Consider the following 15659-nt stretch of genomic DNA (forward strand, 5'->3'; position numbering starts at 1 on the left):
TAATTTTTAAATCCACATTAAAACTTAATTTAAGGCATATATTCTGAATTGAAGTACAACAAGATTAGTAGTCAATCTGGAGGGTATATGCCCCACTAAATGCTTGTATATTGTTCTTCTTTCCTATTTTCCTCACCATTCTTAGGAAAGGGATTGACTATATTTTCAGATTTTCTAATGGGTCATAAGATAAAAATTCAGTACATTTCCAACCTTCTCAGAAGCAGCTAAAAAAAAAGATATGTACAGTGTAAGGACTTGGCAAAGATACTAAATATCGAAGAAACATGATTCTTTATATAAGTATAATTGCTTGCTTTGGTTTATACTTTCCCCTTTCAATTTTGTAGGTCACACTCAAACTGTTTGGCAGACAAAAGTAAACAAAACTCTGTGATTTCAAATTCTTTACCAAGAGGCTTTGAGATAATCATCTTGGTCAGCCAAGATACAAATCTAAACAGAGGTTTTCCCAAAGCGCACAGATTTCCAACCCAAATCAGGATACAGAGACATGTGAAAAAGAAAAGGAAAGAGAAGAAAACCATAAAATGATACCAACCTGATGAAAAGCAGCATTTGTTCAATGTGTGGGGGTAATAGCCTTTGGTCATTCTAAACCAGTCCTTTGATATTCTTAATGAGGCAAAAGGAGAGTGGGGAAAGCTCATGTTGTAGGGGGTGGTTATTTTCTCTGTAAAAATTATCAGCCCACCCGGGGAGTGGTTAGGTGCTTAACGACAATTAGTCATAAAAATTTGAGGCTTACAAAGTGACTAAATCAGTGCGAACATTACACTAGTTGGATACAAGTCTTATCTACTTACTAGATGAAGGCCTGAAAACATACACAGCATATAAAGAGCAATGTTGAGAAAGATGATGGAGAAAAGGGGCAATTCATATTATGTATTTGGAAAAAGTCCTAATGAAACAGTGAAATGACATACTAAGGGAAGGGGTAGACTCTTCATTCCTGGTAATGCATTTAAACACTAGAAACACCTCGGAGAATTAAAACCAGAGTCTCTGACAGTGGTGTCGTCAGCCTGCAGGGTCTGCTGAGGTTTCTCTTCTTTAGCGAATTCTCTGATCTACCTGAATGGTCTGAATGGGCTTTTCTGAAACATCTTAGAGCTATTTAAAGAAAATTACTTCAAATATCTAAAAGTCATTAAGAACAAGAAAGAGAAAGATGATTTCCAACATTCTATTCCCTTGATGTTCTGCCTTAAAACCTTCAACTAAAAAGAGAAAGCATATCCGTGCATTAAAATTCCAGGGAGCCCTTCACTTTGTTTTCAAATGACATTCTGTGCACAAAGGTAAACCAGGCAGAAAGGCTGCCTTTGTGTTTTGATTTTCCAAGGGGGAATTCCTTCAGCCATTTGAAGAGAAGCCCCATTGCATGTGCTAACACCTGATGTGCAGAAATCTTTGATATATCTCACGCTTCTTATATATGGGAAGTGACTGGCTCCACTGAGCTACCACGCCTGTCAGTTTTAGGCCCTTGTTAGAAAGACACCATTAGAATATGTATATTAAATGTTAATGTGAACCTGCCACTTCAAAATCCACCCTCCCTTCACATCTACAATTTCTCTTCCTCTCTCTTCTTCTCTCTCCTCTTTTTTTTTTAACATTCACAGCAACTGAAGCATAAAACAACATAAGAGCAAGATGAATTACATAAAAGAAGACAACTCATTATTTAGAGTACATTAGGAATTGTCTGTTTTATTGAATTATTTTCTAACATTCTTGGCTTTTCCCTGATAAAGTCATTGGTAAATTGCTCTAATTAAAGAAGCTGCCTTGTCTTTTCCTAGACAGACCTTCCCTGTGAATCCAGGGAGAGATTATGGGCTCACTGGCAGTTACAGGAGAATAAAATATAATCACTCTCAATCAATATTGACATAATATTTCCAATACTTGGAAATATATAGTGTGTTTAACTGTGGAACTTGATCATTCCTCTTGCAATCAAGTGAACTGAGATGAGGAAGGAGACTTTGAGCAGTTAAGGCTATCACGCTCCTAGCTATATGTGTCACCCTCACGGTTTCAAGAACCATGTCCTATCAATTCATTACTTCATATAACCAAAGTCCAGCTAAATTCCATGTCATTAGAGACACAGCCTTGTTTATAACAAAATCCCAAGCAGATTACTCAGCAATGTTTAAAGAGTAGGCAGCCTGTTGCTCCATTTAAGTTAATAATAGCTCATGAGAATTAGGATAGATATATCTACATATCCCCCAAAATAGACATATTCTGGTGAAAATATACAAAAGTACTGAAGGAGATGCCAGCACAATTAACTTACAGACTCTGCATGTTCCATCACAGCTAACACAAAGAAGACATATTCTTGACCACTTTGGAGTTGCTTGTTTGTAAATCCACCATAATGTTTGTCATCCCCCAGGGTGAACTCAGTGGGAAGGACATCAAAGTGAGCAGCAATATATGGCTTTAATTCAACTTCTCTCCCATAACGGATGCTTCTGCGCTTCCTAGATATCTCTTTAAGCAGCTTAAGGAAAAAAAGTGGGAAACAGAAAAAGAAATGTAAACAACAATAACCTAAGACTGTTTAATGGGAGAAATTAATTCAGGACTGAGAACAACTCAAATACAATTTGTCCACATTTCATGTACCATGTCAGCATCACTAACTCTCAGCTCTATCTTTCAAATGTTTGTCTTGCTGTTAAAGTAAGGTGTTAGATTGCTATTGCAAAACACGAGCTATACACACAGGAAAATGAGACCTCATATCACTGTCCACCCTAATGGAATCTTCTCAAAGGGCAACAGTGTCTCAGTGAAAAAAAAAAAAAAAAAAAAAAAAAAAAAAAAAAAAAAAAAAAAAAAAAGCTTGATTCACAAAAGCCTGTGAATACCGGCTTTATTTGTTGTTATTTATTAAACAAATAGTAACCTCAGATAAAGCCATAAAATATGATCAATTTTTGGAGAAGTTAGTACCATTTTAGGTTGTTTTGAGTAATGAGATCATTTATATGATACAAATTCCCTCAAGTCAGTAGAAATAGAATCCAATGACCAAGTTTTAACTAACATATTAAATAGACACTGTCACTCATTTAACAATTTTTGGCTTGACGGCTTCTTGAATATGTATTTGGGTTACAATTCCTCACATTTATCATGACATTAACTTTTCTGGGGCTGATAGCTCCCTGGGGAGGTTGAATTATCCCCCTAGGTGATATAGGCAGGGTAGATAAACATTGTTTAGTGTTACCCTGAAGAAAACAAACACACACATGCACACAAAAATCTTTCATGTATCTCTAAAAGAAAAAAAAAAAACAAAAGGAGAAATCATGTTTTGATATTCCTATTTTGCATTCACCCTTTTATTAGCAACTCATGTTAATGATATTTTATGACATTTTTGACAAGTGATGTTGAAGTTAGCTTTGTCTTCTTCCATTGAATATTGGTATTTCACAGGGCTTAATGGGGAAAAATGTTTACAGCAGTCTGCGATGCCTTTTTGGAATGAAACTTGTCTTCAGCTTAATAAATAAAATTAAGATACTAATGTAAACATCATGGCAAAATTATTTGCTACTCTTGTTTTCATAAATGGAAATGGTAAAGAAAAAAAACAAAGTAGTGATATCTGTTTAGCAAAAGGAGACCCTGGCACTTTCAAGGCCAGGCTTCTGTGATAATAATCTTTGCAGACTCCACACATGGCAAACATCAAATCCTTATATTAGAAACCTGATGGTTCCCTACGTAAGATTTGTAAATGTGCTCAGCTGGTCAACATGTAACTTAAACATGTGAACACTCTTTTGGTTATATAGATAATCGGTGCCAATGTTATTTTTGAATTTAAGTTATTGTGCTCTAATTAATTTTCTTTAAATTTGAGTTTATCGATACAGTTAAAATTATGTGAAATGTAAGCTCTTTTATAAAAACCACAATGGACTGGGCATCACCTGTGGGCAAATGTGGATTATCTGATGATAAATTCAGGTAGGCTGATCAATTATGCAACAATGAAGTAGTAATAAAACAAGGCCAGAAACTTAGTACTATCTTTCAATCCTGTGTCAAGTTTAGGTTTACTTATAATAATGCTAATGACAATGATAGCTAATATTTATTAAGCACTTAGTGCCAAGCACTGTTCTCAAAAGCCTAAATATTTATCAGTTAATTTGCTCCTTATAATAAACCTTATAAACTAGGTTACTATTATATTCCCATTTTATAAATGAGGTAACTAAGGCATAACAGAAAGTGGCAATATATAGTTTGATCAACTGGTGAAATAAAATGAAATTACATGTAAAAGATTTTTTTCAACTATATTTTTGTTCACTTAATGGTTGCACAGTATCAAGAAAACACAAATGCAACATTTAAGCTAAATTGATAACCTAAATTGTTTTAACTCAGTCTATTCTTCAACGTATGCAACTTTTGTGAATCTGCTCTCATTAATGCAGATGAATATGTACTTAGATTCCCTTTACCTGGATTCTTTTAACATGTTATTTTTTAAAAATTCTAATGCCAAATATTTAATATTATACTGGAAGAGTCATTATGAAGGTTATTATTGCTATGCAGTAAATGATGGACCATTACTTTAAGAAGGACAAATGTACCGCAGATGAGCAGAACAGCTTTTTGAAGTTGGTTAATCAGAAACATTTACCATCAGTTGTTTATGTGACTGTGTCCCCTCTTCCACTTCACTGATCAAACCCTACCTTGATTTTATTCATATTTCAGATATATGAAACTGTCATAATTCATCCGTATCACTGTCATCCCCATGAGTACCTTTTGTTAAGGTTTCTTTAGAAGACTTAGGGAAAGCACTTTAGAATAAAATATTTGGGTTTTTGGTGCTCCTTAGATCCAATGCAGCTATTCATTAAGGTCAAAACTGGAATATCAACTCTGCCCCTGTAGGTTGCTCTAATCTCTGCAGGACGCTTCCTGCGTTATTCTTTAAATTGGTCAAGTGTGCTCAGAGGACACCAAAGTTGCCCAGTATGTTGAAGTTATAACCACCAATGACCACATTATTTAGCAGCAAGCCTTTGAACTACAATGCAATGAAAAAATTATGATATATTATAAGTCCTGCCCTGAATAAAATATAACTAATATTTTATGAGTCATTCTGTCCAAAATTCAGTTTGACTATCAATGTCTGCTCTGCCCAGTCTGACCTTGACAACAGAAGTTCCAGTACGTGAATTTATTATGTGGAGATTATCCCCACACAAAGGATAAATGAGCTCAGAAGATAATATTGAGAGTCACTCTGTTTAGGAAGCCTCTTTCCATTTTTTATGGTCCTAAATGTGAGGCATACATGCAGAAATCCCCTTAGGCCACCATTTGATTCAATGATACAGTTTCAATGATTTGAATTATAGGCCTTTCTAAAAAATCACTTGGTCAAATACATTTAAGAGAGGAACACTGCATTGTCAAAGCTGGCAGTACCAAGCTATAGATAAAATTACAACAATGCTTTTATTATCCATGATAGGGGGGAAAATGTCTGTAGGGATCAGAAACTGGATGAGTAAGCATAAAGTGAGGCCATAGCCTACTTTCATTTGTTCCCCTACACAATAGTTACAAAATGTATTGGAGGTAATTCCAGAAGATATATCAAGGGATTCAGTTTTTTATCAGAAATAATTTTCATTTTCCAGTCAATGCATATCTTATTTCTTCCACCATTAATTCTACAATGTGGTCTCAATTATATCAGTAAGAAAAGTGGGAAACAACCCATCCTGACCCCAAAATTTTGAATTAATAAATGTTCTTTATCAAACTATTATACAGATTAATGCACCACAACTTGTGGGATGATTAAAATGACCCTTTGTTATGGGAATCAGCAGCACAGACCCATAGAATTTAATTGCAGGAAAGTTCAATGTCATATAGTTCTATACTTTAATCCATTAGCATTGCTGTGCATTTTGGAGGTTAAAACCTGGCTATAAAAGAGAATCAGCTTCCTATTACTAGCAAATGGTTCTGCTTCTAAGGAAAGCTTATTACTTAAAAGTATTTGACATCATTTTTGGATTGGATCTTAATTCCTTTTTTTTTTTTAAACAGGAAGAAACATTCATAGATTGTACAAGTTACCTCTGCATTTTAAATCCAATTCCAATTGAATTCAGTAATTTATTAGAAAGCTGATTAAATAATGAGTAACAGTAATAATATAGTAATAATAATCTCAAGATTAACTGATAGTTGCAAGTAGGTGCATGCCTTGTTCAAATGTTTAGAAAAGACCAACTGACATTTTGCATATGCAGATGGAGCAAGACTATTCCTCTAATATAGAAAAACAAATTTGTTCCTTCCTTACCAACAACAAAAAAATATATAAAGTAAATTACTTGACATTATTGAAATGGTATCTCATTTTACAGCCCTCCAATGTTTATCTAATCATTAAGCAGTGACATAAAAGCATAGTCCTAACCTTGAACTCATCTCCCGTTCTGAACTTGATCAAATTTAATTCAGATAAATGAAGTCGGTGATGATGAACCATATGTCTAGAGAGGACATATGTCTGCCAAAAGAAGTTAACAGCCTTTATCTGTCAGATCACAGTCTCCTCAGTGCTGACATGTATGAAATAAACACCACTTCCCTGTAATGCAACTAAGAAATTTCTGCTTTCTCTTGCTCTGTTTGCACTAATTCAAGGTAGAGAAAATACCTGGAAATAACAAGTTTGGCTATAAGATGGGTCTACTGTAAATAAACCCAACAAATTAAAATCTTATATGTTCCCAAGTGGGGCCCTTTTAATTTGCCTTCTGAAGTGATTCAAACCAGACTCATGTTAAAATAGCAGTCTTTCCTGTATTTGACTGAATTGCAGCCATTAACATGCTTGGCCCTCTACGAATATGGCCTAACACTTCTGATCACAGTTTTCCCATCTAAATAAAATAAGGTAATATTAGGTATGTAATAATTTCCAAAAAAAAAAACACCCAAAAACAAATGTTCTTTTTGCAAAAAGAGTACTAATTAAAATGTACCTACTGTTGTAAGATTTCAAAAATTAAAATCATACTATTTAGTGTTTGCTCTGTATTTTTGTTCTATATTTCTTGCTTGGCTCAAAATTTTATGATGTGTTTTGTTTGTCTCTGCAGTTAAATGCATTTTTGATTCTGAAATTCTACAAAATATAGAATAAGGCAAACATGTGCTAACCAGCACAATTCTGTGAGAAACTGGTGAAGAACGCATAGTAGGTCGAATGTTGAACTCTGGTGCAAATTGCGACTTAGCATTTGTAATAGCTTCAGCTACTACTATACTAATGAAGCAGACCTTGGAATTCATAACAATGATGATTAAGTCTTTGCTGACAATTCACTTCACCTTTTACACCTTGCATCATGTTTTACAAGGGGCAAGGGGCAAAATATTAAAGCCAACAAAGATTAGACAGGTTGTAAGCTTTATTTCAGCTAAATGTCTTTTAATTAAAACAAAATGTTCTTTCCTGGGATCGCTGGAGGTTATCAGACCCATAGCACTGAACCTTCCAGCCAACCAGCTGACCAGCCAGCCATACAAAAGTCAGCACCTGGATTAGACTTGCTTCCATATAGAGGAAGAGGATGTTTAATAAATTAAATAATTAATGAAGGACACAGCCAACAAACACATAGTTACCTCATCTAATTCCATTTCATCTGGACTTTCCCATGGCTTGATAAATTTCCCACGAGATTTCTTCAAAGGCACAATTATTATATAGTAACCTCTGCACAAGAATGGGCAGACAAAAATAAGGTTAGTTCAAAGGGAAAAGAAAATGGATATGTCCTTAAATCTTCTATAGACTAGTGACTGAGAATGAATGGAAATTATGGATATGGAGTGACTTGTCCATCAATGAGAAATAACCACCTGTTTGTTCAATTTTAAAAACAACACGGGTAGACATTTATGCATGACTTCAATGCTCTTGTATGGTACTATCACCATGGTTGACTACTCTTTATTAGGTATCATAAACAGAGCAGAAACAGTTTGTTAGGACCCTGGTGCTGGACACATGCGAGGCTGGTATACTGAAATCCAGCATCACAAGCTGCTGAACCAAGTATTTTCTATGAATCTACAATTTATAAGAGGAATTGTTTTTAAAGAAAATGTATAATAAAAATTACTTTTCGTTCATACAAATGCCTAGATGATGATGACAATGATTTTGTTTATATAACCCTCAAATACCTTTTATTTGGCTGAGGAAAGCCAAAAAACCATAAAATGCTTAAAAGCATAAAAATGACCCATAATTTCACAACAGTTATATAAGGATGTAATTGTTTTCTCTACCCATCAAATTGCAAACCTTAAGGTAAATACTGCAGAAATTTGGAGGCATCACTACTCGATGGCCCTCACAACAGATCTCAAAAAAAACATGTACAAGGAAGACAAAAGTGACTACTCACATTAAGAATAGTCAACCAAAATTTAAGTAACATGTAATGGTACCTGTTCACAAATAGATATGGGCTATTTGAAAAGTTGGTTTTTAATTTCCACAAAATGTGTACCTTGCTCTGGTATTCATGGTTAGTGACTCTGATTATACTGATCTCTGGCAGTAACCATACAAGAACATAGGTATGTAATAATAGCTAACACATCAATTATTTCCTACTTCTCAAGTATTTCATTAAATGTATAATCTAGTTTTGACCTCTCAAAAATTGTATAAGGACAGGTAACAAACAAAAAGATAAATCCAGAGAGATTAAATTATGACCCAAGTGAAAACATTAAGGGGATACAAACCTATATATATCTTAACCTTGGCAATAGTCTGGCTCTTTCTTTCATTTACTTTGTATTATAAAGTACTTTTTAAGGACTCCATTATTTTGTGGAGATTCATTGTGAAAATTAACATGTACACACACTTTTATTTTTTTTTTATTTTAAAAAATGTATTTATTTTTAGAGAGAAAGAGAGCACACAAACAGGGGAGAGGCTTAGAGAGGGGGAGAAAGAGAATCCTAAGCAGGCTCCACACTGTCAGTGCAGAGCCTGACATGGGGCTCGATCCCACAAACTGTGAGATCATGACCTGAGCCGAAACCGAGAGTTTGATGCTTAACCGACTGAGCCACCCAGGTGCAGCTATACACACACACACTTTTAGAAGAGAAGGCTGCCACACAGAGAAACGGACTGCAGGATAGGCACTACCAGCCTTGCATTACATTATATCACAGAGACCAACAGTATGCTCAGGAAGGCCTCTCTCTACTTGTATCAAAACAAAACCTGCAATAAACTCAGTAAAACCCTGTGATAACTCTGTTTCCGTAAACACAGGCTAGAGGTGCACTGTCCAACAGGGTAGCCGCTAGCCCTCTGTGGCTATCGAGTACTTGAAACGTGGCTAATCTGAGCTGAAATGTGTTCAAAGTGTAAAAGACATGGGATTTTGAAGATTTAGTGTGAAAAATAAATGTAAAATATCACGGGAATAAAATGTTAATAGTGACCGTATGTTAAATTATAATATTCTTGACAGGTTACGTAAATAAAATATGTTATTAAAATTATTTTTACCCATTTCTTTGTACTTCTTGCTATAGTTGCTAGAAGATTTAAAATTTCAGGTGTGGCTTTCATAATACTGAACGGTGCTATTTTAGAGTGTTTTGGTAAAGAATGTGGCATCTGGAATATCTGGCCCAGAATTTAAGCTCTGTCACTAATTTGCTGTGTGATCTTGAGCTGATCATTTAACATCCCTGAATCTCAATTGTATACTCTGAAAAAGGAGAGCCCAGTATGTGGTATGGCACCAACCTGATGCAAGCTGCTATTGTTAGTATGGACCATCATGGTGGGAGAGATGCATCTGAACGACGTTATTCAGTGGAACTCAGTGACATTCCCTGAGACGCAAGTTAAAGAACTTGTCAAACATTTTTTTCTCTCCCTAATCAAGAATTCAGGTCACATCAGACAACTATGGTGCTCTCAGCAACTCATCAGAAGTCTCCCAGAATCACATCACCTAGACAATCATTTTCTTTCCTACCAATAATAGTGATGATCCAGGAGGGGGAGAAGGAAGAGCTGGAGTGTAAGAGAAGCCAGTATCTTATACTTTATGATCCAGAGTAAGATTCCTCCCCTTCCCATCCTCCCACCACCTGAAGGATTTGCCAAACAAGTTCATCATGTTAAATGAGCCTGGAGAAGAATGACGGGCTGCAAGTGAGCGTACAAAATCACACTGCAGATGTACTTGATAAACACACTCATCAGAGAACATCTTGCTTTTCACTACCAATTGCACTAAGTCAGGACAGTTTCTCTTCACCTAAAGTAATGATACTACACCTTATCAAAGAGTTCCCATTGTCGCCATTCAGAATCCTAAAAATCAAGGTTAAGATGATGAATTCTATTAATTGTTATCCTGCTTTCATACTTGAATTGCTATTCTTGTACACAAAAATAGAATCCGCTCTTTTCTTCTGCCAGTGTTATCCCAACTATGTGTTTAACTTGGGGCTGGGATAAGAAGTGAACAGCCTCCCCTATAGCAAGTAATTAACAGTGTGGCTGGATATGCATGGACTTTTCTGTCTTCTGATGTCCAAAGCGTTCACCTAGAGCAGTAAAGGTGGAATAAATTGAAATAAATGTGGCCTAGGGAGTTTGGAACTTCATATTATAAGAAAGTCTTGCCTGGGACTAAATCCACACATTTCAGCTGTGTTCTCTGCAACCATGGCTTTGTAAACACCCATATGTCTTCGCCTTGCCTGAAACCTGGTTTTCCCCTGACAATCCTGCTTCCCTCGCAGGCTTCTCATGTGGTGGCCGTTTATTCATGCTCCTCTTCCACCCATGAACCTCAAATGTAGGGCCTAGGGTTTCCCTCCTGGCTCACTGGTGCTTATTACAGGCATTTTCCCCTCCACTCTTTAACTAAAACAAAAATCAAGTAAAAAGACAAGCGCCTCTTTTTTTTTTTTTAAGCTCATATATTTCAGCTACATTATGCTCTTCTCTCACTGATTTTTGCCATTTACAAAACTCTTCAGAATCCCCTTTCTTTCCCCTCTATTTCTTTTTTCTCTGTCCCCCTGACAGCCAGGCTCAATCGTCTTTCTTCTCTCCCATGTTCTGCCATCATCCTGGGTGATTTCAAGCTCCAAAGGGCTGACCCATGCACCACCCAGGGTTCTCAGACCTTTGACTCTTTTTCTCCAGAACCCACATCTTCCACTCTATATTAGCTAAAACCTGCAATTGCCCTTGTCTGTGCCTGAACCCAAGGAGCAGCATACAGCTTGAGAAATAATTCACAGGGGAGAATGATTCCATAAATTCATATTCAGCAAACTCAGGCCTTCAGTGCTGCCTGGCCATTCCACCCAAACCCCTCTAATAGCCTCGTCCTTTTATTTTGTACAAGGTTTTTAAACTTTCTCCCTTGGCCTCAAACCTTTGACATTCTTACCTCCCCACTAGAAGATGGTCTTATATCTAAATAAAGAGAAAATATAAACATTCAGACTAAAATTCTCTCATCTTCCATGTACCGAACTACAAGGCTACCTGCATCTGACCGTAAACCATAATCTGTCCTTTGGGCACAGTAGATGGCATAGCTCCATTTGTTAAGACCAATCACTTTCTTGAATTGGTTCCCATTTTCCAGTGTCTTAGAAAGTTGACTATATGTTGTACCCCTTCTCTCTCTCGTGTATCAACTTCTCCCTGCCTTTTGGATTCCATTAGCTTCCAACCCTGTATAAATAGCTGCCATTGAAAAAACAAACCAACCATATTCCACTCTAGTCAACTCTCTCACTGTCCTACCCTCACTGCCCAAATTCTGAGGAGACCTGTGTTCTCCATTACCTTGTCTTCCATTCAGTCTCCAGCCAACTGTATTCTAGCTTCTGCCTCATTAGCCTATCTCATTGTCCATATTGTCCATGTCAGGGTCCTCAGTGACCTTGGTAGAACTGCATCAAAAGGACATTTCTTAACTTTTGTCCTAGGCGGTCTCTTAGCAGAATCTGTAAATGTTAACAAGACCCTCCATGAAACCTCAGCCATTTCTCTGTAATCAGCTCTCCTGGTTTTCTGCTTACATCTCTCACCACATTAACCTTATTTCCTCAACAGGATTTATTATCCACTACCCAGCTTATTAAATAATGGAATCTCTCAAGATCTGGTCAAGGATTTCTCTTTACTCCCCTTCTTCCTACATGTCTCATTCTAGCTCAGTGCATCAGTTATGGCCTAGATGCAAATTATCTGCAGATTCTTCTCTTCATCTCAGAATGCTCCTCTGACTCCACAGGTTTATCCAATTCCAACTCCATGTCTCCATTTCTATGTCACAAAACTACCTCAAATTTACTGGGGTTAAAACAAAACAAAGAATATATCTCCAAAATAAACCTTCTACCATTGCACCACATGCCATTTGCTATAACCCTAGGTGTTATCATTGACAATTTGCTTTAACGCTTTCCCTCTCTCATATTCAATATGCCACCAAGTCCTATTACTTCCATACTCTATCTATAGTACATTCAATTCTTCCTATCTCTGCAGCCACCATTCCAGCCTCCTATCATTGTCTCATGCTTGGATTACTATCTTGGTCTCCTGACTTTCTTTCGTCTTTGAATTTAACCCCCTTTAGTCCAGACTCTGAAATTTATACTTTGCAATAGACAACTGATTGTACCACTACTATTTTTAAAACATTCCAATGGATTCTCATTGCTCTTAGGATAAAGGCCACACAGTATTACAAGACTCAGCTGAATCTTGACTAAATACATCTCTCCACACCCTCTGAGTTAAATAAACCCTGATTCAGTTTCTTGAACTTACTCTGGTCTATTCTGTTGTGAAACCCTTGATCATTCTTGATCACTGATCTAGGAAAACGGAATTGCCTAGAACCTTCTGTCACTTACACAAGTCCAAAGTTAACTCCTCTCTTTCTTCAAATAGCAGCTTACTTTTTATTTTCTAATAAAAACCTTTTCTGACCTCTCTGATTAGATGATTAGATCAATTACCCTATTGTATTTCTTATACTATTTAAGACATGTATATTAGAAATGTATTGGGGCACCTGGGTGGCTCCGTTGGTTGGGCATCCGACTTAGGCTCAGGTCATGATCTCGCAGTTCGTGGGTTCGAGCCCCGCGTTGGGCTCTGTGCTGACAGCTCAGAGCCTGGAGCCTGCTTCGGATTCTGTGTCTCCCTCTCTCTCTGACCCTCCCCCGTTCATGCTCTGTCTCTCTCTGTCTCAAAAATAAATAAACGTTATAAAAAATTTTTAAAAAAGTAATGTATTGCTAAAGCAAATGTACATATAACCTCCCTGAAATGTTTTTCATCTTTGCCATTTGATCACTAATTTCTTTTGCCACTGAAAAGTGTAAGTGGGTGGGATAGGTGGCTCTTGGGAACTTATATGTCTCTAAATCAGTCAGGCAAACACATTCGGAGCCCTTCTCTTCCATTAGAACTTCCAACGCTCAGGGCACCTGAGTGCTCAGTTGGTTAAGCCTCTGACTCTGGATCTCAGCTCAGGCCGTGATGGTTTGTAAGATCAAGCCCCATGCCAGGCTCCATGCAGACAGTGTACAGCCGGCTTGGGATTCTCTCTTTCCCTCTCTCTCTGTCCCATTCCACTCACATGCTCTCTTTATCTCTCTCTTAAAATAAATAAACTTTAAAAACAAAACAACAAAAAAAGAACTTCCAACTCTCAATCTCAATACATCATTTTTTCCTTTCTCCAAACCAGCAATGACATAGCCAAATGCTGTTTATAGAAAATAGTTCTTACTGCAAAAGTTTTTTTTTCTTCACCAATGTAGTAGTGATCCTTGTTCTAATCCCATGGGATAATAAGGGGGAAAAAAGATGATTCAGATAGGAGAAGTGAAATGGAGAGCTAAGATGTACTCTGCAAGTTCAAATCAAGCAAATCATATGATCTGAAAGAACCTGCTTGAAATGGAAAAAAAGATTTGGATATAGATCAGCTTATTATATATGGATAAAATTAAAGTTTATACTATGTTTTGCCAATTTAAGTCAAGCTTGGAGGTGTAAGCTCAAAACACATTTTTTTGGACATAGACTTTAACTATTAAACTAGTAGACAAATAAATAACTTCAGAATCAATATATCTGCAAATGCCCTGATTACTTATAAAGTAAGCTGTGTTTTCCCAGTATATTAGATTTAATTAGATAAGTTAAATCTAACCTTCAGAATTTTAATTATATTAAGTAAAGTTTTACTAATTTTATTTAATATGTTATCACCAAGGGGCCCAGCTCCATATAATTATTTGGGAACGCAAGCTCTGTTCTTTGTGGCAGTCCCACTTCAAATTCAGCCAGGCTTTTTTTATTAGCAGAATATATTAGCATTCTCAAACTCATTATTTAACTAGGAGGTCAAAATCTGTCTCAGAATTTAATGGTGAATGTCATTCCTTAAATAATTATGTATATATATATATACATATATATATATACACACACACATACACACATATGTATGTGTATACGTATATGTATAATTTACCATGGTTATTTGGGCATATATTGTTTAAATCAAATTAATTTACCATAGAAAAACCAAAGCAGGTTGAATGATCTTTCCAGACTCTATGTTTAAATTAAGGTTTTCAATCATTTCAGCTAGTTGTCAGACAAGTTAAAGTTCCTTAATTACCTCAAGCCTCATTTTCCTTTTTTGTAAAATGGTGGAAGATAATGCTGACCTCTGGGAAGCCTCTCCCTTTACCTTTCATCATCTAAATTGTCATGGCAAACTACTGATTTTATTGTTCCATAACACACATTTCCATTATCTATGACCAGGCACATGTGTCTGGTTCTAAGCTTTGTGTCTGGTTCTAAGCTTTGTGCCTGGTTTGTCCTTGAGTTCTTAATTATTTATCAATTGCCCTAGGGGGAAAAAATGTCCTGGTCTGACCAATAAATTCTATGTGCATGGTTCAACATGTGGGCTTGGAGCCAGACTGCCTGGGTTCAAATCTTTCCTCGCTGTTTATGCTCTTATGTGGCCAGGGCAAGTTAGTAAACCTCATAATTTCCTCAGCTATAAAAAGAGAAGCAGCCTTCTTGTGAAGATTCCACCAGTTAATGTGTGTAGTGCCCTTGCACAGCAACTATCAAGCCCCCTGTCACTTTTATAACTGTTCTTAGTATCAACTTTATGATTGTGGCCAGGGGACTTAGTATCCCTAAGCTTCACTTTACTCACCTGTAAATGAGGAGAATACCTACCTCACAGGGATTTGTGGCTTAAAGAAAACATTCAAATGTCTTTGGTAAACTGTAAAGCACTATACACATTTAAGTCTTTACCACTGCAGTTGACAACTGTGTAATAAATTATTTTTCATTAAATATTAAACAGACTATAATATAAATACATTAAACTAGTAATGGTGTACATGTTTTATGAAGCACCTTTATAAGCCATGCTTCCAAAAATATCTTCTTCAAAAGAAGAAAAAGTAGG

At 36.3% G+C, this 15659-nt stretch overlaps 1 protein-coding gene across 34 annotated transcripts in view; it reads right to left on the reverse strand.

The window, feature by feature from the left end:
- PTPRD (protein tyrosine phosphatase receptor type D) overlaps nucleotides 1–15659 on the reverse strand; it is a 1374111-nt gene that overhangs the window by 137677 nt on the left and 1220775 nt on the right. For all 34 annotated transcript variants that reach the window (XM_053907924.1, XM_053907923.1, XM_053907918.1 and 31 more), the window contains 2 exons: nucleotides 7747–7837; nucleotides 2336–2545 (listed from right to left, as the gene is read on the reverse strand). In XM_053907924.1, the coding sequence (XP_053763899.1) occupies nucleotides 2336–2545; nucleotides 7747–7837 (301 nt within the window). The remainder of the gene's footprint in view (nucleotides 1–2335; nucleotides 2546–7746; nucleotides 7838–15659) is intronic.

Source organism: Panthera pardus, unplaced genomic scaffold (genome assembly GCF_024362965.1).
Source record: "Panthera pardus isolate Hobbes unplaced genomic scaffold, ASM2436296v1 HiC_scaffold_20, whole genome shotgun sequence".
Classification (NCBI taxonomy): Eukaryota; Metazoa; Chordata; class Mammalia; order Carnivora; family Felidae; genus Panthera; species Panthera pardus.